This window comes from Myxocyprinus asiaticus, chromosome 11, assembly GCF_019703515.2.
Source record: "Myxocyprinus asiaticus isolate MX2 ecotype Aquarium Trade chromosome 11, UBuf_Myxa_2, whole genome shotgun sequence".
In the NCBI taxonomy this organism is placed as follows: domain Eukaryota; kingdom Metazoa; phylum Chordata; class Actinopteri; order Cypriniformes; family Catostomidae; genus Myxocyprinus; species Myxocyprinus asiaticus.
The window spans coordinates 46,542,501-46,566,920 of NC_059354.1; the positions used below are offsets into that span (position 1 = coordinate 46,542,501).

At 35.3% G+C, this 24,420-nt stretch overlaps 4 protein-coding genes across 5 annotated transcripts in view; 2 read left to right on the top strand and 2 right to left on the bottom strand.

The window, feature by feature from the left end:
• Positions 1–6,390, bottom strand: part of LOC127448425 (actin-related protein 2/3 complex subunit 2-A) — an 18,549-nt gene extending 12,159 nt beyond the window's left edge. Inside the window, exons 1-3 of the mRNA XM_051710929.1 lie at positions 6,175–6,390; positions 1,474–1,508; positions 1,078–1,190 (exon numbers count right to left, since the gene is read on the bottom strand). Of these exons, the coding sequence (XP_051566889.1) occupies positions 1,078–1,190; positions 1,474–1,508; positions 6,175–6,248 (222 nt within the window). The 5' untranslated portion in view covers positions 6,249–6,390. The remainder of the gene's footprint in view (positions 1–1,077; positions 1,191–1,473; positions 1,509–6,174) is intronic.
• LOC127448416 (ceramide synthase 6-like) overlaps positions 1–24,420 on the bottom strand; it is a 427,716-nt gene that overhangs the window by 26,480 nt on the left and 376,816 nt on the right. The window lies entirely within an intron of this gene.
• Positions 14,258–18,258, top strand: LOC127448418 (C-X-C chemokine receptor type 1-like). Its single transcript, XM_051710922.1, has 2 exons — positions 14,258–14,574; positions 15,994–18,258. Exons 1-2 carry the CDS (start codon positions 14,568–14,570, stop codon positions 17,073–17,075), a joined length of 1,089 nt encoding a protein of 362 aa, XP_051566882.1. The 5' UTR covers positions 14,258–14,567; the 3' UTR covers positions 17,076–18,258.
• cxcr2 (chemokine (C-X-C motif) receptor 2) lies at positions 19,782–23,792 on the top strand. 2 transcript variants are annotated; one of them, XM_051710920.1, is made up of 2 exons: positions 19,782–19,931; positions 21,166–23,792. In XM_051710920.1, exons 1-2 carry the CDS (start codon positions 19,866–19,868, stop codon positions 22,207–22,209), a joined length of 1,110 nt encoding a protein of 369 aa, XP_051566880.1. In that variant the 5' UTR covers positions 19,782–19,865; the 3' UTR covers positions 22,210–23,792. The 2 variants fall into 2 exon arrangements, with proteins under 2 accessions (XP_051566880.1, XP_051566879.1); XM_051710919.1 differs by having other exon boundaries at positions 19,784–19,894.

Sequence of the window (24,420 nt, forward strand, 5' to 3'; positions counted from 1 at the left end):
TAATTTAGCACCAACTAGTCAACTAGAAAAAAAAAAAACTCTTCGAAAATTGCAAATTGCTTTTCACTTGCACCGAAAGTAAACGATACTTTCCCTCTGAATCTTGCCATTACTACTGAATGCAACAGGTGGCACTGTACTATAAAAAAACCTACATTTTCAGAACAATCATTATAATCATCAAGTGACTGAACGACAAACGGCAAACGGTCATTCAGCTGATGCTAACATCAGTTTTCTAAACAAGCAACCCATGTTTCTTTTTCTGAAACATGTGACTTCCTCCATCCAAAGTGAGTCACAGACACTTCCTGTTTCACAGTGAAACCACAGAAGCCATTTAGTCCCCTAAATGGCGATTAGATACGATCACCCTGGATTGAATCATCTAGAATAATCACAGGACTTAAAGCAGTATGTAAGAATGACACAAAAGAACAAAGGGGCTTTTCTGCAACTTTCTTATATCATAATTGCCGTCAGGAAGACTGGACTGGAATTTTTGTAAGTGGGAGCACAAACTAGAATTACAGTTTACACACTACTTATATCACAAAAAGCTGAATTTTCCAACCTACTAACCCATTTGTTCAGTAATTGGCTATTTCATGCTAAAGATGTCCCTGTAAAATTGGCTGCTCTAAATTGACACGGTCAAGGGATGAATCTTACATAAACATGTCCAAGTCACATTTCACCCCAACATCAAAGGAAAAAAAATAAGACATTATATTTTTCATAAGAGAAACTTATGGACCTATTCTTTGGATTTAGGGATTTTTCTCTAAATTCTCATTACTATAAAGCGCCTGGCCTTTTTCTTTTTTTTTTTTTTTTTTGGTACATCCCATTATTCTAAATGGAGAACATTCTATGGCTGTTTTTTTTATTATTATTTAAATCGGTGTTAAATAAATGCAGTACAAAAAATGCATAAATAACAGCCTTTCATTTTAAGTTCTATTATGATCATTTTCCCCCTGCATTACAGTAATGAAAATAAGTTGTTTTGCATAATGAAATATGAGACTGGGGTGCCCCAAACATGTACTTGACAGGATTTGTGCCTTATCATACCTCATCAGCACCATGCTCTTGAAGTTCCTTGAAGAACTTGAGAGAAATGCTGACCATGACTTTGGTTTTGTCTCCATTGGGGTTTGAGATGTGGTTGAGCACACCATCAAAGTCTGTCAAAAACAACACCATATCAATTTGGTATGAAGCATAGCATTTTGATTTTATATGTGTAAAATAAACATTACAGTTATTGTAACTTCATTCACAATGGATTTGCAAGTATAAAAGTGGGCCTAGAAAAATATGCAATATATGATAAACTAACACGATCTGTATCACTTGAAAATTAAGGTAAAAAAACAGAGAATTATTAGAAGGTTTTAAAAAAAAAGAAAAAAAAAAAAGAATGCACTGTCTGATCTAATGCTGAGGTCATTCATGTTTATAACTTACCTGCAAAGGTAACATCTACTGCTTCAGGCTTGTTCCTGAACAAAAAAAAAGACAATAATTTTGTGAGATAATGTGGTCTGCTAACAAGAAAACATTCTATGAGGCTGGGCAGAGTGATAGGAAAATCAAAGTCCTTTCTATTTGCCTGACACTTTAAATGGGAGATTACACCGAGGACAATCTCAGCTATCAAGATACTTATGCTATTTTATTAAGATTGAGCAGAAATTAATATATGAATGAATTACAGGAAATGTTCACCCAAAAAAGAAAAATAATGTTATTATTTACTTACCCTCGTTTCATACCAAAACTGGATCCCCCCCCCCCATGGAACACAAAATGAGAATGTTTTTAATATTTACGCAGCTCTTTTCCATACAACGGCAGGTTTTAGTGCCTATAAGCTCCAATTAGGACCAGAAACCACCAGAAAACACAGCTGGGTCTAAGAGGGGGCTAGGGGTGGCATTGCCCCCCTAGAAATGATCAAAAAGGAGCACCCACTGGTCCGAAAATTAGATAAACAGTAGCCCACCCAAAAAAGCAAAATGCTGCCCCAAAGGTAACATCCTAGTACTGTCCCAGCCATAAAAGCACAATAAATGTAGTCCATACAACTCGTTTATGTTTCAAGTACAGCTGGGCGATATGGCTTCAAAAGTTACATTTTTTTTAACCTAATTGACGATATTCAATATATATCTTGATAATTATGCATTTGCTCTGAAATGGCTTAAAAGTGATGATTTTTTTTTTAATCAGAGAAACCATCATTTCATTCAAACAGCCATTGTAGTCAGGTATATTCAATATTTTAAAGGCATTAAATAAAAATATATTTAAAAATAATGAAGCAGTTATGTACAAAATGAACACAAGGGAGAATACGATCTAATCATTTTCATTGATATGCACTTTTATATTTATATTCTATATACAATTACACACAGTAGTTTATTAAAAAATATTATTTAACTTTAAATATTGAACTAAAACATTTTTGTTACTGAACAAGTTGATCAAAAACTTTCACTCACTTATTTTTTGGAACCCAGCTGAATATTGCATAATACTAATTCATTACTGTGGGACCAAGTCAAGTTTATTATTACAATATAATACTGAATTATCATTATTTTGGATTAGATTTTTGGATTATATTATATTTTTGCATTAGATTTGTGTTATACAAAAGGTATTATATTTCTGTCCAATTTCAACTTCACCTGGAGCTTTTATTTTGACACTGAAAGTGCTGTGTGTATTTGACCGTTTCTCCTCTTCTTCTGTTATACTGTGCTGCGTTTGTTGATTTGTATAATAACATTTAGCAGTTACTAATGTTTCGAATTGCACGAATGCTTGAACATGCAGTACGTTTCTCTCAAAATGCATGTGAACTGTTCTAAAAGTGCTAAAAACATCACCGGTTTGAGGCGCACATAAACCATGTTTATCTGTCTTTAAATCACAGCCTTTTGCAGTTTAATAATTACATATGACCATATTGCCATTTTGATGTTATTTTGATTAATTGTGCAGCCCTGAATGATCGTGAAATTAGTTTACTGATGTGCTCTTTATGAAACTTAATGACCAAATAAAAAGCACATTAAAATCATTGTGGTATTCACGAATTTGCTTTATTTTATATCGTTAGCAAAATCATCAGGATTATATCGTGAATATTCGATATATATAGCCCAGAACTAACTCCAAGACTTCATAAGGGATAGCACTGCAGGGCTCCAGACTGCGACTAAAATTATTTGTGACAATAATTTAAAATCTAGTCGCCACTGGCGACAGTCGGGTTGTGTGCATTCATATGCGTTATTGAATACATTTTTAGAGCGCGCACCACCAGTGTGTCTTGCGCCGCTTTTCACCCATTCCGTTTCAAATGAGCTCGCTGCACCGCACGCAACAACAAACCCAACGCGAGAGAGTCAAGAACAAATGACTCTTGTGAACCGGATCTTTTTCATGAATCACCCGAAAAGAACTGAGGGTTTGAACTCAGGTTAGCAGTTTGAATCAGATTCACTTTCTCAGCGAATTAGCCGTCAGTGAACTCACAACTGGGAGCACAGACATTTCAAAATAAGAGTCCCATGTGTATTTCGGGCTTCTTTATAATTAAAAGTCCCGTATTGTGTAATACCTTTTTTCTTCTGGTAATTATTAATTGGGATTGGAGTAGCACAATAAACTGCAACTGGGATTTCATTCAATTTTCACTCTTGTAGTCTCTGTGTCTGGGCCATCCGGTAACAGTAAAGAAAGACTAAGGCAATATTTTAAAACAATTTAAATATATATATATATATATATATATATATATATATATATATATATATATATGTAAAATCAAGCTTTTGACACTTAGGACAATTGAGGGACTTGTACACAACTATTACTAAGGTGCAAACATTCACTGATGCTCAAGAAGACAACACACTACTATAAGCATACTTTATGTAAATATCTGTTATGTAGATTCTGAAGAGCAGTACTAAATAAAAAAATATTTTATCTCTTATATTTGTATAAATTATGAAAGGGGTGTGAACATTTATGAGACAAAATGGAATGCAAACTTATCTTCTCAACTATATATTATTTTTATTAAACCTTCCATGAATGTCATATATGAATATCGAGCGACTCTGAGGCTGAGTGACTATGGAGATATATATGTACCAAAATTCTGCGTGTGCAAAATTATATTATGAGCAAACAAAAATTTTCTGTGCACACAAGTTGATATTTTGAGTGCAAGAAAGTAATTTTGCACACGCAAGATGATATTTTGAGCGCACAAAAATGTTTTCCGCGCACAAAATGATATTTTCAGTGCACACATTTTTATTTGTATTTATTTTTTTACTTTTTGCAGTCTCAAACAATTAAGGTTCAATATACTGCACATTTAATTTACCCCAAACTATGACAGGAGACATAATTAGCCTCTTTTCCTTTTCTTCCATTTCTTCTCCTTAATCAATTTTGCCAGAAGGGTTGTGGTAGAATGCATCAACTTCATAAAAACAGCACACTGAACATTTCAAGATACCCCACAGCTTTGAAATGCAAACATAAACAGCTTTTTCAAATGTATTATTAAGAATAGAATGTTAATTTAGGCAATATTTATAATATTCATAATATGCAAAGTTGTCGAAAAATAGGAGAGGACACACTAAAGAAGGTGGACAAAATAACATGATTTTTTTTTTTTTTTTAAAGAAAATAATATTTCATATAATAATAACACAGAGAAAAGGTTCAGTGGTTGCTGATCTATGGTAGACTGTATTCTGGTCACAGTTATTTTAATAAACTGCTCTCTCAGAATTTCCTGTGGGACAGTTAGAAGTCAAATTAAGTTCCCCCAAAACTACACTATTACATTAGTCTTAAAGAGTTTTACACATGGGAGAGATCAAATTAATTTAATTTCAGATGAAAGTGGTGGCTAACATGGCCAAGCTAGTAGCTACGTAAGGGTAACATGGTAACCTAGATAACCATACTAAGAGAGCTAGCCAGACAGTTAGCTAGCTAGTAAGCCTATTGGCAGTGGACAGACTAAAAATATATATTTCATAAAGGCTAAATAAAAACAGATAAGTCAACAAAAGAGCTGATTTCATGTGGCCATAGTGTGTTACACATTTCCTTTCTTGAAAACAAACTATCCCCTCTTTCTCTTCCTCTTGTTTTTATTAGCAGTATGATCTGTGGTCCAGCCAGCCAATCAAAATGTACCACCTCATTGCTGATTGGCTGAAATTCTGGCACATTATAATGCTGTGAGACCTTGTTGAGCAAACAAGCAGTCAATGCTATGAGTGCAGGCAGAGTGAGATCTTACACAAGCAAATAACAGTGGAGTTACGTAAATTTCAGAATTCTGTTTAAATTTACATTCAGATGAACTTTATTCAAGTGCAAAATTGATTTTTGTTTCCTCAAAGTCAATTCATCTTTGCAAGAAGATAAACTGCTTTACAAAACTGAGTTCACGCGCATGCAAAATACATTTTTGTGTGCTCAAAATAAAATCTTGCACGCTCAAAGTATAATTTTTCGCACACAGAACATTTTTGTGCTCTCAAAATATCATATTGCGCGCTCTAAATATAATTTAGTGCGCGCAGAATTGTGGCACAATTATAACTCCTTAAGTGACAGGCACGCGCAAGGTGAGATGCAAGAAAAACAAATGAAGGCGGTGAGAAGTTTCCGCAGTATCTGTGAAGCTTTTTACATCATGCATAGACGGGCTTGAAAGGACTGTCATATGCTTGTTCTGGTCTTGTAGCAACATGCATTCGTCTAATTTGCATATGAAGTATAACTTCAGTCACCAAAGCGTTCTGGAGATCACGTCATAATGATCAAATTAACCGCGAGCATTGCGAATGTTTCAGTAATCATTTAAAAAAGTCGACCCCGCACATATAAACGATATTTTTCTATGTAACATGCCCAACTAACTGCTAGACACACCCCATTCAGAACCTCCATTTGTTCAACATGGACATTCAACAATATACCTGACCATTCAGAAGCACTCATGTATGCATGTTATTATATTCATGCAAAAATAAGACATGGATTTTTCAAAGCATGCATGCGTTATATGTGATCTATTTTATCTGAGTTTTCGCTCAAACAGGAAGATGATCTTACCCGTTGCTCACACTGTCGAATTTAAGGGTTAGAGTCTCCTCTATGATCCGATTGTTTATTTCCAACAAAATCATGATGAATTAAATAAATTATAAATGGTAATATGATTTTTCTTTTTTTTTTAAAGGAATAAATGCTGCTTTTCCACAATTCTACTGGAGTCGTTTTGGTTTTCCTGTCCTTAGTCTTCTGCCCGCTTCCGCATTGAATCGTAGGACCCAAGGGCTTTTCGTGTCAGTGCCTGTCCCAGGGACAGTCGGAATTTGTAGTAGTCATTTAAACAAAAATAATCCTTTCAGAGTTTATTTATTAGTTTTTAGAATATTTAAAAAAAAAAATTAAAGAAAAAAATACATAATTTGTTCTGCTTAGAATCCATCATATACAGCCACAGCTCTTGCTCTGCTCGGATTCGTTAGTACTGTATGTTTCATTGGTGACGCAAATTACCTTGTTTAAATCAGCATGTGTCGTCCATTTATCTTAAATATTAAGATAAATATATATATTTTTTAATTAAATCTGATATAAATGTGTTCGTTTTTATTTATAATACAATTTTGTCTTAATGTCTTTTGTCTGGTCAAATCATGACTCAAGAAAGAGATATGTTGTAAACTGTGGCTGATTTGACTTCTGGTTCATTTGTAACACAGGAAATGGAAGGTTAAGACAAGTGAATTGCATTGTGGTAGTAGTAGTTATTTTGCAATGCATCCAGAAAATGTGCATATTGTGTGCAGTCTCATTCATGATTACTAGATAAGAATTTTTACAAATCATCTTATCGAGAATATGTATGTATGTATGTAACGGTGGCCAGCTGATAGATAGCTGTGCAATGTGTAAGGCTGTAGCCTTTAGCCTCCTTGTTAGTGCACCTGGCTTCCATGGCAGAGATGCCGGTTTGAGTCCTGTACATAGTGGGTAGAACAGGAGTGTCACAATGGTGCCGTGACCCGGATGGGAGTGAGGTTTAGGGGGGTGAGTGTAATGGTGGCCAGCTGATAGATAGCTATGCAATGTGTAAGGCTGTAGCCTTTAGCCTCCTTGTTAGCGCACCCGGCTTCCACGCCAGAGATGCCAGTTTCATGTCCCGTACGGAGCAGGTAGAACAGGAGCGTCTCTCTCTCTCTCACACACACACACACACACACACACACACACACATATATATATATATATATATATATATATATATATATATATATATATACACACACAGTTGCAATCCAAATTATTCAACACCCCAACCCCCACCCCAAGACAGTAAGGATTTACAACGGTAAGCTTTTCTGATAACCCAGAATTTGTAAACTTTACATCTATATCAGTTGAGTGACACATTCAAAGTCATAGTGTGAATATATAACCTAATATTTGTAAATAGCAGGATTTTTTTTTAAATGCAGCCATGTCATAATTATTCAACCCCTATTGCATGTAGCTGTTTCTTAAATTTGTAAGGCTACACAAGTAATTGTTTTAAAACAAAATTAAGTCATCAATCTGCAATGGCACTTATTTAAGTTTAGCGTTGTAAGCAAAAATGTATTTCTATGCAAAAAATGCAATTAAATATAATAAAAATGCAATTTTTTTATTTAGATTATTTCATTACACAAGAAAGGTCATGGGTAAAAGTACATTTCCAAAGCACTTCAATTTCCAATAGACAAAGCTGGCAGCACCATTCATACATTTTTTAAATATGGTACAACAGCAACCTTCTTGGGGTGTGGAAGAAAGCAAAACTTCACCAAGGGAAATGTTGACTTGAATATTCAAGAAGTAATAGGAAAGAAGTAGGAAAGACCTGTGGAGTCCTGGAAGAAGGTTTTATAGATGTATGACACTAAACTGAAAATGAGTTTTAGACCCATGGGTCAGCAGTACGTCTTGAGTAAGAAAGGCAAGGTGATGACAAGAACGACACCATCCCCACGGTCGAGCATGGAGGTGGGTCAGTCCTGTTATGGGGGTGTTTTGCGGCAGCAGGAAACAGCTATCTTGACCATGTGAAAAATGTGATGCATTCAATGTGTAAATTGAAGCTCGGTGATCACTGGACTTTCCAGCAAGACAATAACACTAAGGATACATCCAAGTTGTCCAAAATCTGGTTTAGGGATGGGTCGTGAAATGTTCTTGAATGGCCCTTTCAGTCCAATCTTTGTTGGGATTTCAAGGAAGCAGTGGCAGCACAGAAACCAAAGAATGTCAATGAGCTGGAACCTTTTGCTCATGAGAAATGTGTAAAAATTATAATAGAGAGGTGTCTGAAGCCTGAGAACACTTACCTGAAACATTTATTTGCTGTTATTAAGGGTAAAGGATGCTCCCCAAATGATTGACTTGGGGGGTTGAATATTTTTGACATGACATTTGTGGAGAGAATGAGTTATTTTTTATTTTAAAACTCTTTGTTCTCAAAATCACTCAAATGTGTATTAAAAACGTACTTTGTTTACTGAGGTTTTAGTTGATGTGTTAATTCACATCACCAGAATGTATTGCTGGTCAGGGGTGTTGAATAATTTTGATTGCAACTGTATATATATATATATACATGGGCGCCTGCAGGATTTAATCTGAGGGTACGGACAGAAATCTGCCTAATAAACCTTATATCTAGGGGAGTCCGGGGGCATGCTCCCCCGTGAGATTTCTTTGTGTGCAAAAACAACACCAAAGCGTCCAAATCTGGTGACTTTGAGATAAGCATTTGTTTTATTTTCTCGAGTACGAGTAGCATTCATGTAACTGTTGGCTAAAGCATTTCTTCCAGTAACTGTTCAGACAGATGCATTTTCACGCTAAAAAAACAAAATGCACCACAACGAATAGAGCAGAATGTAGGTGTCTCGAAATGCGGTTTTACCAGTTGAAGAAGTTATTTTTAACATGACACGGTGGCTAAAAATGCAGCGCTCCTGTGAGAGATTCTAAAACACAGTGAAACATGATGCATTTGTCAAAACACATACATCTAACGAATGTTTACATGGAAAACGATTGAAAAACAGCCCCTTGTTCACATGACACAGCACTAGCTGAAGTTTCTCAAAGTTACGTCTCAAAAAGACAGCCTTTTGTTTCAGCTGACTGTAGGTAAATTTCCACTGTATCCAGCGCTGTATCCGTAAATATCCTGATACTGTTTTACTGCTTGAGAAACTGCTCCAAATGATTCAGTGAGAGAGCGGTCCAAACTAATTGTACTGAATCACGAATCGATTCAGACTGTTTTGCAAGCCTGTTTTGCCAATTCACTGAAAAGAATCGACTCAAAAGAATTATGCATTTGCAAATTGGGCATTGCTAGTGCTTTTTAACAGCCAACAGAAATATGGGACACATTTCATGATTGGTGAAATATTCTGAGAGTAAAAACTTCTCATGTCCTTTGGAGTGCTCATGGTACACACAGTGCTGCAGACGCCACTGTGTATATTATATATATATATATATATATATATATATATATCATATAGACTACTTTTATGGTGCTTTAATGGCATTTTCTTGCAGCTTGACTGCCATGGTCACCATGAACTGTCCTTCCATGCAAAAGAGCTGTGTAAAGATTCTTCAATATTTCTTGTTTGGTGTTTCGTGTGGTAAAAAAATGCAGCATATAAGTTTGGAACGATATGAAGGTTAGTAAATAATGACAGAATTTTCATTTTTGAGAAAATAGTCATTTATTAGAACACCTCAAATGGGATCTTCCTTTCCACCCATTTGAGTCATTGGCTTTCATGCGTGGCATTGGAGGAATCAAGTAGCACAAACATGCATCAGATTCTGAGGGACAGTGAGGTTATGACACTGACTGTAGCTTGAGGCCTGAGTTTTGTGGAGAATAATTTTTACCTCTTTCATTTTTTGGCACAGTAGAAAACCACTGCCCTTTACACACAGTTTAAACAAAAAGGGAACGAATGCACTTTTTCCATAAATGCCTTAGCAAATGCTTCTCTGTTTGTAACTGCCACTGGTTGAGTGGCATGAGGGTGGGATGTCTCTCTTTTATATGTCTGTCACTATGAAGATACTTGCCCATGATCTTTCACCATTAAACTGCACAATTGGTAAAGGTGCACAATTCTGTCACAGGGAGATAAATGCAACAATCATTTTCATATTCCCAGAGGAACATTTTATTGCTCAATTTATGGAGTGGTCAGATATCACTTTGGCCACAGATGTTTCTCCCCAAATTCCTAAACTGTAGAAACAAACAAGAGACCTGTTGACACAGAGTAAGAGAATTGAGCTATAAAATTAAAGTGGGTAAAATGTATAATAATTAATAATAAAATTGATGAGAAGTGTTTGAGTTCATATTGAAATCTCTGACATTTTGGTCTCTTCTGAGCACAGTTTCAGACATTCTTGAGATCTGTCTGAAACTCTACAGGAGAGATTGTTATGTGAGAGTAGACTACTGGGGTCAATTTCATTCTCTGGAGAACAAGGCTTAAGCAAAAGTCTCTGTTTGCTTCCTATTTTTTCTCATTGATGTCTAGGAGAAACAATTGGGCTGCTAAAGACATGTCATGACTCTTAATTTGAATGTTGAAGTTATTTTAAACATTTCTGTGCTATTATAACATTCTCATCTTGCATTCCTTACCGTCATATTCTTTGTAGAGGAGACATGTTCCTTCCGGTCCAGAATAAAGCAGAATGGGGGCTTTGTCAAAAGGGACATGGGAAAAATATCTCTAAGTGAGTAAGACCACCTTGACAGCTATTAAATACATCTAAATAAAAGCTAAACACTTTAGAGTAGGGCTGCACGATTATGACGAAAATCCTAATTGTTGAATATTTTGCTTGATATTGTAATTGCGATTATTCTGTTCGATTAATAGAATTTACATTAAAATACTTATATTTTGTAGGGCAACCGCATGCCATATTCTTAATGTAGGCTACACATTAAAAATGAGCTGAAAATTATTCCCAAAATGCTTTATTGCATGGCAAACAAAAATCTTTTCAAATTTAAAAAAAATTCTATACGGGAAGTGTGCAACGCAACAATACCAGTAGATTATTGCTTCTGATATGTTAACAGACTAATTTAAACACCTCTGATGTGCTGTTGCATTTATGCAGTCAACGGACCAGAAAAATATGTTGTAAATAGAACATTTTGTTTTGCTACAGGAGTAGACCTAAATGGAATAATTTAATTGACTCTTTTCACGATTAGTTAATTGTGGCAGCTGTAATTTTAACTGTGAAATTAAAATATGTACATTTAACTATTCAGTATTGGGAGGGACATAAAGTAAAAGTTAATTATTGCACTGTAACAGCATTGTCATTGAAATATTGTACTGTTACTGTAATTCATTTAACAAATACATTACCACAGTACTCATGTAAAATATGCACATACATAAGAAATATTAAAGAATTCACCACTTCGCTGTTCATAAATAAAGTGCAGGAAAATTCTACAAATAAGTTATTTCTAAATGCCACCTACAACCAAAGAAATAATGTTAAGATTTACACATTTCAGTTTCATAATTCCATCAGTAATTTTAAATAATATAAAAAATGTTTTTATTAATTTTAGTTTGTTAAACATGACATAATGTTGGAAATTTGACATTGAATAACTTGATGGAATTTTGTTATGAAATTTAAATGCGTAAATCTAAACGATATGCTAAAAAAAATGTAAGTGTACATTTAAAAAAGCTATGAAATGAGACTGGTTTCTTGTGTAAAAAACACAATGTTTAGGACAAACTCAGTGAGACAGAGTTGCTAAATTTCCTTAACTGACTGTAATTTTGGTTTGATTTGATTTATTTGACAGTAAAAGGTTAAATGAATCACAACTCAAATTGTCAAGGATAAAACAATAAAGTAAAAAACTTATTTCCATTGTGGTCCTTAATATTACATAATATAGATGATATTCCTGGCGACATGTACACTGGCAGTGATCGTATTACTTCACATCCAATGTCCACACGTACAATACAATATCACAATTATACATATACTCATTATTAAAAAATACAATTTATCAATAAGTCAATTTATCTAAAAAAAAGAAAAAAGTATTTTAACTTTCAAACTAAATCCAACCATATTTGTTATACACTTGATATGCATAGGTAAATTATTCCACTCCTGTGCTCCTGAGTATTCAAAAGACCTCTGGCCATACGTGGTTTTAAAATGACAAAATAAGAGCCATAATACTCTGCCTGGTTTTGTAACAATGCTTTTCACTAATATGGCAACATAACCCTAACCCTGTCTAAAATGGGTTTCATCCACAAGTAAAACGCTGAATCTCTAAAACGAATCTAATTAATTTATTTCGAGATGCTTGTAACCTTCCACATCCAAGACAAATCAGACATCCACGAATTACAAGCATAGTCAAAATAACATTGCACTAAACATGATGCAAGTAATCTTAAGCATTCTCTATCCAGAAAACCAACATGTCTAGCAAGAAAGTTGGTCCTGGCATTAACCTTGCCTTGGAATTAAGGCCATACTTGCTATTGTCAAGAACACAACCAAGATAATTGACTGATGATCTATTTAAAATGACACAGTCGCCGACCTTGACAGCCAACTCGGCAGTCCTGAGTAATTTATATTTAGAGCCAAACAGTATTGATTCCATTTTGTAAAGATGTAGTAAAAGTATATTTTCTGAGAGCCAATCTCTTATCTGAGCTCCTCACCTAATTTCTCCTGTTTTTTTTTACAAGCATCCGTACCTGAAACCAATAGTGCAGAACCATCAGCACATAAAAACAAGTTACAATCACAAGCAGCTTGCATATCATTTATATATAACAAAAACAAAAGAGGACTGAGTAAACTTCCCTGGGGAACCTTTGAGCCCTCCCAGTGAGATAAGTCAACCATGCAATCTCTGTATTCGAAAAACCCATCACACTTAATTTATGGAAAAGTATTGAGTGAGTTACTGTATCAAAGGCTTTTTGACATTCCAAAAGAACCATATTGTAACATTGGTTAGTGGAGTGGAAGAGAGACGCAGGAGTAACTTTTCAGTCTTTTAATGGTAGACGCTGGAGTGGAAAAAAAGGCATACAAGGAATCAATCTAGGAAACACTAGAGTGGAACAAATCTCTTACAAGGAAACACACTGGAGTGGAATGCTACAAAGTAACAACTCAACATAATACATAACCAACTAGCAACAATTCAAGAACTGATCAGGAATGGACAAAACAGGAGGGTATTTATACAAGTGGGTGCAGATGAGGGAATGGAGAACAGGTGAGGAGGATTGGGAACAGATGGCAGTGATGAGGGCAGTGCATTATGGGAAGTGTAGTCTGGGGGAAACTAAAGAAGGATGACATAAAACCAATTCAAAATAAGTGCCCATAGAATAGAATGGAGAATATCTGTGACATGTACCACAATTTTCCATCATCAATCTGTTTCCTTATATAATCTGTTAAATATAGTAAACAAGTATCTGTGGAATAAGACTTCCTAAAACCTGACTGCAAATCATATGGTTGATGGCTGTGGTAAGTGATGATGCATGGTCTCTCATCTCTTCACGTGACAAATATTTCCTCTGATGTTGAAAATCACTTCCAGAATACGCACGCTACATTTTTTTAAAGTTAGTTTTTTATGTTCTACATTCTGTATATAAATATATTTTTTAATTTATTGTTATATTTGTTTGTTTTATATTCAGACCATAATAATACTAGGTTTAGACTGCCATTTATATGTAAACCACCTTAAAAAGAAATTCTGAACAAATGTAGCAAGACAGGAACCCCATTGTTTTTGCACTCAGAAAATAATGATTTAAAATTATTTTCTTTTTAAATAACCTCATGACTTCATATAAAATATAATCTTGTTGAATCACAAGTGTCACATATGATTCTTAGTTTCACTTTTATGTTGTTGTGATCATGTCTGTGTCCTACACTGAACACGAGTGTGCATCTTGTGACCATTAGGTTGCTTCAAATTTCCCAAGAAAACACCTCTGTGTCTTCTGCTTTCTTTCAGCTGCATAAAAGCAACATCACTCAACATCCTCAATCTTCTGCATCCCTTCGAATCCTGAACACATAAATATGAATATCAATCTGTTTCCTCTGAAAAGGAAACCTGCTATCTAAGACTATTCCAGATATGTTCTGAATACAGTGAACATAGTTTTCAGATTTAAATAGATAAACTAGAGCATGTTAGTTAGGATGGCTCCCTCTGAGTAACTTTTAGGGCTTGGGCAAACAGGATATATCCACATCCCTTTGAAGGGTATAAAGGAGCCTTCAGTATACAACTCGGACATTTGCATCCTGTGGTTTCTCAAATACACAGTTACCAAATAGTTGCAATGACAGGTAAGTCAGAATCTTCATTTTTAAATTTTACACACAGTTTGATTCAATCATATAAATGTAAAGTCAATCATTCATAAAACTGATTTTTGAAAATCTGTATTAGGGTAGCATAACAATGGCCATGAGCTTTTTTTTTTTTTTTGATCAATATCAAGATTTTAAGTTAAAATGCATATAGGAGTAAAAGGGGAAGCATATTTTTGGTGATGTGGCAGGTTACCATTTCTTTTTACTTTTTTCCTATTTTCAACCATATTCTTGCCTTCACTAGTTCATTTTAAATGGTCCAGTGGTGTGACAAACACATTTTTAAAGGAAATAATATTCTATGTAGTCTCTCAATTAATATGAAATCATAAATACTGCATGCATGGGACTAATGATTATAAAATAATTAGCAACATGCTGTTTAACATTGCTTTAGATGTATAGCTTATCATAGCGCAGGAAATGTCAACTTTTTAAAAATATCTCATGTTCCATCCTCATGAACCATTTGGCAAAATAACTTTTCTAGATATAAAAAACTAATACATTTATTGTGAATTTCATAAATGTTTCTCCTAAAAAGTCAAATTAATCAATCACGCAATCTCACCCTCATGCCATCCCAGATGTGTATGACTTTCTTTCTTCTGCAGAACAAAAATGAAGATCTTTAGAAGAATATCTCAGCTCTGTTGGTCCATATACAATGCAAGAGAATGGTGACCAAAATTTTGAAGCTCCAAAAAGCACATAAAGGCAGCATAATCCATAATATTTAAGTGGTTTAATCCGTGTCTTCTGAAGCGATCCAGTCGGTTTTGTACCACAATGTAACTTCTTTTCACTATAAATCTTGACATCAGCAGTCTCATTGGCGATCATGATTTCAAGTGATTTCAAGTGTAATTGAGCATGAAATCATGATCACCAAGGAGACTGCTAATGTCAAGATTTATAGTGAAAAAAAGAGTTATATTTTGGTCTGTTTTCACCCAAAACTGATTAGATCGCTTCTGAAGGCATGGATTACAACACTGGAGTCATATAGATTCATTTTATGCTGCCTTTATGTGCTTTTTAGAGCTTCAAAGTTTTGGTCACCATTCACTTGCATTGTATGAACCTAGAGAGCTGAGATAATCTACTAAAAAATCGTTGTGTTCTGAAGAAAGAAAGTCATACACATCTGGGATGACATGAGGGTAAATGATGAGAGAATTTTCATTTTTGGGTGAACTATCCCTTAACTATACATTGCCAATTAAAAATAAGCCATTCGTAAGCTGTTTTCCCCTAAAGTGCAAACACTGTTCTGTTTGTTTGAGCGGCCTGATACAGCAACATTGACTAAAATGTCTTTTTTTTTTTTTTTATCTATTATCAAATTACACACTTTCCCTTAAACCATTTTTATTTGCCATTCTCTAACAGATCCAAACACCTCTCACTTCCGGGATGACTTTAGTGAATTCTACTCTGAGGAATTCAACTACAGTGACTTGCACAACCTCACTGACTTTAATGTGGATGAAAAAACTCTACTCTGTCATCCCATCATTATAGCTGATGCACTCCACATTTCATTTTGTATCTTCTATGTGATCGTCTTTCTGATGGCCATACCAGGGAATTTGGTTGTCGGCTACGTCATTGGTTCAAACAGACGGACGCTCTCTGCTTCGGATGTCTACTTATTCAACCTAATGCTGGCGGACTCTCTACTGGCCCTAATCTTGCCCTTTTCTGCAGTCTCCGTGCTGCATGGTTGGGTGTTCGGTGATGTAGCGTGTAAACTGGTTTCCCTAGTTAAAGAAGTGAACTTTTACACCAACATCCTGTTCCTGGTGTGCATCAGTGTGGATCGCTATATGGTTATCGTCCGAGCTATGGAAGCTCAAAAGGCTCAACGGAGATTTTGCAGCGGGGTTGTGTGTGGAGTTGTGTGGGTTTTGGGATGTTTCTTATCCTTACCATCACTCTACAACAAGGCTTTTTATTCCACGATGGCCGAGCAGACTGTTTGTGCGGAACGTTTTGAAGCGGATAAGGCCGATGAGTGGCGACTTGCCACGCGTATTTTAAGGCACCTTCTTGGCTTTGCGCTCCCTCTAGTAGTCATGTTGACATGCTACAGCGTGACAGTGGCACGGCTGTTGCGTACAAGGGGTTTCCAGAAGCAGAGAGCCATGAAAGTGATTGTAGCTGTGGTTGTGGCTTTCCTTCTATGCTGGACACCTTTCCATGTTGCAACAATTGTTGACACCCTACTGAGGGTCAAAGCAGTTCAATTCAACTGTTCCACACGGACATCTGTGGATGCTGCCATGTTTGCTACTGAAAACCTGGGCCTCCTTCACTGCTGTGTGAACCCCGTGCTGTATGCTTTCGTGGGAGAGAAATTCCGAAGAAGGTTTCTGCAATTGCTCTATAGGAGAGGGGTTTTGGAACGTTCCTTGGTCTCCAGATCTAACAGGTCTCCTTTGACCTCAGAAGCCACGTCCAGCTTTCTGTAAGCTACTGCACCACAGAACTCTGCTGAAAGACTAGCATTCATTTCCATGTTGGTTTGGTGTTAGTCTAGCTGTGTTGGACTAGAAGTGCTCGTTGACCAATGGAGGCTTGCAAACCAGCATCAAAAACCCATCATAAGCTGGTTTTAACAGGGAATGGACTTCAGTGAGAACTGTAACAAACAGAAATAAAACCTGTTGTAACCGTCATGCTGTGTCCCCCTCTGTTGGTCAGAAATAGTTTTGTTCACAGGGCAGAGGGAGAAGTTGGCCTACACTTGCGTGTAAATTGCTTGGCTGAAGTTCTAAAAGAAATGCATGAATGATACTGCAAATAATGCTGTTTGTTGAGTAGACACGTGCTTTATTATTTTTCTAAGCAATTTGTCTTACACCTGGTGTACGATAAAACATACAATTAAATTTAAAGCACCTTAAGCACAAACCACTCTAAAGGTTTTTATAGCTGCATATGTCAGGGCAACTGGTGGTCAGTACACAATATGTAAGCTCAAGTGACAACTGTAAGGGACAGTAGAACAGAAAGTGGTGAGGAGCACATGATATCTGTTAAGAATAATTTACAGAGGTTTTATATCATTTTCCATTAAAGGAAAATACTGGGTCCTATACAAGTTAAGCAATCAACGGCATTTGTGGCATGATACTGATTACCACAAATAATAATAATATTCAACTCGTCCCTCGTTTATTTAAAACTCGCGTTTACAGGGAGGCACTTACAATGGAAGTGAATGGGGCCAGTCCATCTTGTATTGTACCCAGAATAAACCTTTAACTCATACAATGTTTTCATCTTTTGGCTATACTAAGTGCCTTACAGTAACCGCAATTTTTTTTTAATGTATTTTTATGAAGAATGAGAATTTTTATTTATTTATTTGGTAATCAGTATTATGCCACGAATGCTGTTAACTGGGCTTCACTTGTAATGAATCCGGGATATTTCTTTAATTCTACTTAAAGTAAATAGAAGCACTTGTAATTAATAGCATTTTTGACCTTTTACTGTAGGTATTCTGGAGAGGTACATTACTAATGCATTAGGCTCAGCCTTATGACAGACATAATGAGAGCAAAACTTCTCCATGCAGAACATATAATGGATTCATGTATTGTGTGATTTTTATGTATTTTCTAATTTCTAAATTAATAAAAATGTTATGAACAATCTCATTGCATGTCTCTTTGTCTCCATATAAATAGTCATATGGTGACACTGATGTGAACTGCGTATTCACATACCCAAGAATCCACAATCCTCTAAGAATTCCGATACACACTGATTTAAGCAAAAGCAGCCTGAACATAAGATGTTATATATCATATAGATCCGTATGAATATAAATAGTCCAATGCAAACTTGAAGGAAATTATGAACAACCAGTGAATAACAGTGCATGATACCATTTACAACAAATAATTAGCATTTGTTCTAAACTTATACATAGATGATGACATGGCCTATAGGGTATATGTTGTGTATATACAGACTTTTATGGTGCTTTTTAGTCCTTTCTTGATAAAATCTGTTATTGTAAATGTGTCCACCTGTTCTGTTTGACTGTTGTGCAGTGATGCAGTAGGCCACTGCTTATATTGTTGTCTCCTCCTGTATGATAAATTGCTTGTGTTTTTCCTCATTTGTATGTTGCTTTGGATAAAAGCATCTGCTGAATGTTATGTAAATGTACCGTAGTTAAAAATATTTGCACACTGGAGAAAGGTGCCATGCAACAGAAAGCTATGTAGGATTCAAATTTTGAGGGTGAGGATGAAAACAGGCTGTCCATTCCAATAACATAGACAACAATATCTCTTTCATCCATAAGGGAGCATAATTGTCTCAAAAATATCTCACACTTGGCCGATAAAGCCATTTCTGTGTTTTGTGGCCCTCAAACATGTGACGATATTCCCTGTGTCATTCAAACACATGATATCTAAAGAAAGACAATGCTTCACAGAATCCTTCAAACCAAAGTAATCTAGTTTAATACTTTTAATACATTTTTTAAAATTTCAGTTAAGTTAGTTTTAGCAATGATTTTGTTAGTTGCAATTTTTTTATAGATATATTTTTGTTGTAGTTTTAGATTTAGTAATTAAAGAATCAATTAAAGAATCCATATAACATATACAGTACATCTAAAAGAGTTTTACATCTAAAATAAGAGCAAACATAATACTAACAATAAACTTATTGTAAGTAAGCCTCTCTACCTTAAATAAGAGTAAACATAATCACCTACTGTATACTACTAACAATAAACTTATTCTAAGTAAGCCTCTCTACCTTAAATAAGAGTAAACATAATCACCTACTGTATACTACTAACAATAAACCTATTGTAAGTAAGCCTCTCTACCTTAAGAGTAAACATAATCACCTACTGTATACTGCTAACAATAAACTTATTGTAAGTAAGCCTCTCTACCTTAAATAAGAGTAAACATAATCACCTACTGTATACTACTAACAATAAACTTATTGTAAGTAAGCCTCTCTACCTTAAATAAGAGTAAACATAATCACCTACTGTATACTACTAACAATAAACCTATTCTAAGTAAGCCTCTCTAACTTCCTTCTTGTTCATTTTCTTATGAAACTAAGGTGCTGATATTATCTCTTCTCTAACACCCATAGTGTACCTCAAATTTTCGATTATTCACACAGGAAGGAAAGGGACAGGGAGGTAGTAATAAAAATAATAAAAAAAAGAGGCTTCATGTTTTTGTTCTCAGAGAACAGTTGTGAAAATTACTCTGATGGTCCCAACACCCCTGGCAAGCCTGAGGTCAGTAAATCTTAGTAAAATCACAGAACATAAAACGGTAAGCGATTAAAGTCTTTATATATATATATATACTGACTGTTTTTTTAGCTTGCAAAGTGAGGATTAGGAATATTGCAATAATTTGAATGTGGAATATTTCGATTACCGTTATTCAATGCTTTACATGCATTTTTAATACTGTATACACTACCAGTTAAAATGTTTTCCACATTTTAGAATAATAGTAAAGTCATCAAAACTATATAATAACAAATTAATGTATGGGAATCATGCACTGAGCAAAAACTTATTAAACATAAAAAATTACTTAATATTTAAGCTTCTTAAAAGTAGCCGCCCTCAGCAAACTCTGGACATTCTCTCAAACAAATTTATGAGGTATTAAACAGTTTTGAAGGAGTTCCCATGTATGCTGGACAATTGTTGGCTACTTTTCCTTCACTGTCCACTCCAGATCGTCCATAAAAATAAAAACAATGCTAGTTATGTAAAGAAATTCACAGTAGTATGCACAATTTCCATTTGTCCACAAAATGATTTCAAATATTTAAGCTAAGATTTTAGATTAAAAGGGGTTTTAATAGCATGAGAAACAGAAATTCAGTCAAGTGTGTCCAAACTTGACTAGTAGTGTATAATTTGAGTGTTGCAGTTTTGCAAATGTAATCCAGTCCATAATTTTGAGTCACTATGACCCAGACATTTTTTTAATTATTTGCACTAAAAGGGATAGTTCACCCAAAAATGAAAATTCTCTTATCATTTACTCATCCTCATGCCATCCCAGATGTGTATGACTTTCTTTGTTCTGCAAAACAAAAATAAAGATTTTCAGAAAAATATCTCAGCTCTGTAGGTTCATACAATGCAAGTGAATGGTGATCAGACCTTTGTAGCTCCAAAAAGCACATAAAGGTATCATAAAAGTATGTGTTTAAATCCATATCTTCAGAAGCGATATAATAGGTGTGGGTGAGAAACAGATCAATATTTAAGTCCTTTTTTTACTCTAAATCTCCACTTTCACTTCCACTTTCAGTTGTGAAAGTGAAACTAAACAGACACCACGTGATTTTCAGATGTAAACTATGTGAAATATCCCTTTAAGTAAAAAGTCTCAGCTTTCTAATGATATAATTATTATATTGCTGAGATATAATCATTTAAATGTTGGCTTTACTCTAGTGCATACAAATCAAATCAAAATTATGGATATGGTCACAAACTTTGCAATAATGCTGATTCTTATAATGTTTCTCTCCATTTCACAGTCTAATTTGTTAAACATGGACATTACTACAGAAGATGACACATACATATTTTCCCCACCATGTACGGACAGCTTGCAGTATCTGAACGGCACAATTTTGGTTGTGGTCTACATCATAGTCTTCTGTCTCAGCTTAATGGGGAACACCGTGGTGATATTTGTGGTATTTTTCATGGAAAATCACAGGGCGTCTACTGACATTTACCTGATGCACCTGGCCATTGCTGACTTGCTCTTTTCATTGACTCTCCCATTCTGGGCGGCTAACCTTCACGCCAGCCATTGGCCGTTCGGTACCGTTATGTGCAAACTGGTATCCGGCGTGCAGGAAGCTACTTTTTACTGTTGCGTATTCCTCCTGGCATGCATTAGTATCGATCGCTACCTTGCCATCGTTAAAGCGACCCAATTTCTCTCCCGACAGCGCCACCTAGTGGGCGCAGTGTGCGCAGCGGTGTGGCTGTGTGCCATTCTGTTGTCCCTGCCCATCGTGGTGCATCGCGAAGCGTTTGTGCCTAATGGCATGAATGACGTCTACATATGTCATGAGAATCTAAGCGCAGACACCATTGATGATTGGAGGGTGGGCTTGCGGATTGTTCGCCACACCGTGGGATTCTTCCTACCATTGGCCGTTATGATCTTTGGTTACAGCTTTACTATATGTACACTCTGCCACTCGCGCAACAACCAAAAGCAGAAGGCGATGCGTGTCATATTGAGCGTCGTTCTGGCTTTTGTGATCTGCTGGCTGCCCAATAACATCACCGAGCTTCTCGACACCCTGATGCGAGGCAACTGGATGACGGAAACATGCGAGCTGAGGGATAGTTTGGATGTGGCGTTGTATGTCACACAGGCTGTGGCCTTCACCCACTGTGCCATAAACCCCATTCTGTATGCTTTTATTGGCAAGAAATTCCGCAACCAGCTCCTCATGTCTCTCTTCAAGAAAGGCCTGTTGGGAAGAGAAACGCTGTCAAAATACAGAGTGGGATCTGTGTATAGCTCTGTAAGCTCCAGGCAAATGTCAGTGACGCTGTAATCAAAGTGACATTCATAGTGCAACTTCCTCTTATAAGGGTATAAAGAGCCTTTGTTTTCTGTTAAATAATAATGATTAGATTTTCACTGAATAACATTTAAATTTCAGTCTGTTTGTAACACAAAGCTATAGTGAAAGCTGCATTGGAATTCAGTGCATGAGTTGTATTGTCTGCTGTATATCATCCCACATATTACACAGCTACCTAGAAAATAAATAAACAAATGGACATGAAATATTCTTTTGCTTTGAAATTGTGTTATTGTGTGAGAGGAAAGACATTGCGGCGCCACATGAAACAGCTGAATTCCACCTCCGGTTTGGGTCGGAGTTCTGTTTATATTGCGAAACTATATTGCTCAGTATCCCACTTATTACAAGACTACTTGCCAGATATATATAAATGGACATGAAACATTAATTTAAGTTGAAATTATTTCATTAACTTCCTTGTAGAGATCACAGAATAATCCGAAATGTTGGAAAGATGACTTGCACTACCTGGACGACCGGATTATTAGGAATTGTCCTCTCATGTTATATTATCAAAATTAATCATATTTCATGTGCTGAAGCAATTCACCAATGATGATCAATAACTTTAGACTCAGACTGCCTCATTCAGCAATGCCTCATACACTGGTGCCTGATTGAAGGCTATAAATATTTTTATTAATAATATGAAACCGTGTTCTGCATTATTTTTTATTAGAGAATACATGTTTGTCCTTGTAACAGCATGATATGCATGTGCTCTCAACATTTAACCGTATTATAAATCCATAGAGCTCTATGGTCTATTAAGCTGTTAGTTTTCATTTATCTTCACAATATATTTTTATTGTATTTATGTGTCTTTTGATTTTACTTGGTGAAATTATCATCAATCTGCATACCTCCCCTGACATGCCTCCCCAGGGTGGTGCCTCCCAGTTTGAAAATCATGGGAAAATCATGGGAAAATCTGGAATAGAGCATTCCAGAGAGCTGTGTAATAAAAACTGTTGTTGTGTGGAAATGAGCTTAGTAAAGATTCTTCAAAATGTCAGAAATAGCAGCTTACAGGTTTAGAATGACATTAGTATGAGGAAATAATGACAGATTATTATTTTTGAGTGAAATATTCCATTAAGACATTTGCTTTATGCTTTCTATGTAAAATACTGTAAAGCAATCTCTGTTACAGGGTATTATAGCAAAACATATGTATTTACAAGCTTTTGTATCTTGTGTTTTAAGTATCTTTAACTGTAACCTTTTGATGATAACAATCTTTTAAGGTTTTTTTTTGTGTGTGACTCAGACTGCAGTCTTTGAAAGCTGTAGGCTTGTATGTCAAAATTATCTACGAAAACAACCTGTCATTTTGTAGTGTTTTCAGGTTCTGTCAGCATGATTAAATAACACACGTAGATTATTTTATTTTTATGTGCACTTTTCATCCAGATTTTTTTTTTTTTTTTGCAATGTACATGTATTGAGATTTTTTGTTAGTTGCATACATTTGCTTCAAGACATTAGTGCTATATTTTTTTCTTCCTCCAAAAAAATATCAAAAGCAAACTGTAATGTTTTCACTCTGCTTTGCATGTGTAAATAAAATTGTTTTAGAAAAAGTGACATTTATTACAGATGCACATTATACATTGTTAAGCAATCAGTCTGCGTTTCGTCAAGCAATTACATAATTTCACAAATGTTTCTACTTCTCCTTGACATCACGACAGATAAGTAAAGCAACCTGTTTTCCTCTCTAAAATGGTTTCTCAACACAACCTTAAACTTAACTTATTTACATTAATATACCATTAAAAATGCAGGGAGTGAGTTATTAGATTTTATTCTCTAAACATTATTAAAATTATATTAAATCTTTACAAAGATAGTTTACCAAAAAATGAAAATTCTGTCATCAGTTACTCACCCTCATGTTACTTCAAAACCTTCTGACTTTCTTTTTTGTGTGGAAAGTTGTTAGGCAGAATTTTTGCCTCAGTCACTATTCACATTCACTATTCACAGAGAGAGAGAGAGACTCAGTGACTACCGAGACATTTGTGTGAACAGTAATCTGGGGAAGACTTTCTGTTGACTCTTTTTAGATGTAAAAAGTATGATTTTCCTGTATAATTAATGGTAAAAATTAACATTATGTTTAACAAGAGACTATGTGTACTTATTACAGTAAATTATTGTTAAAATTACAGTAAA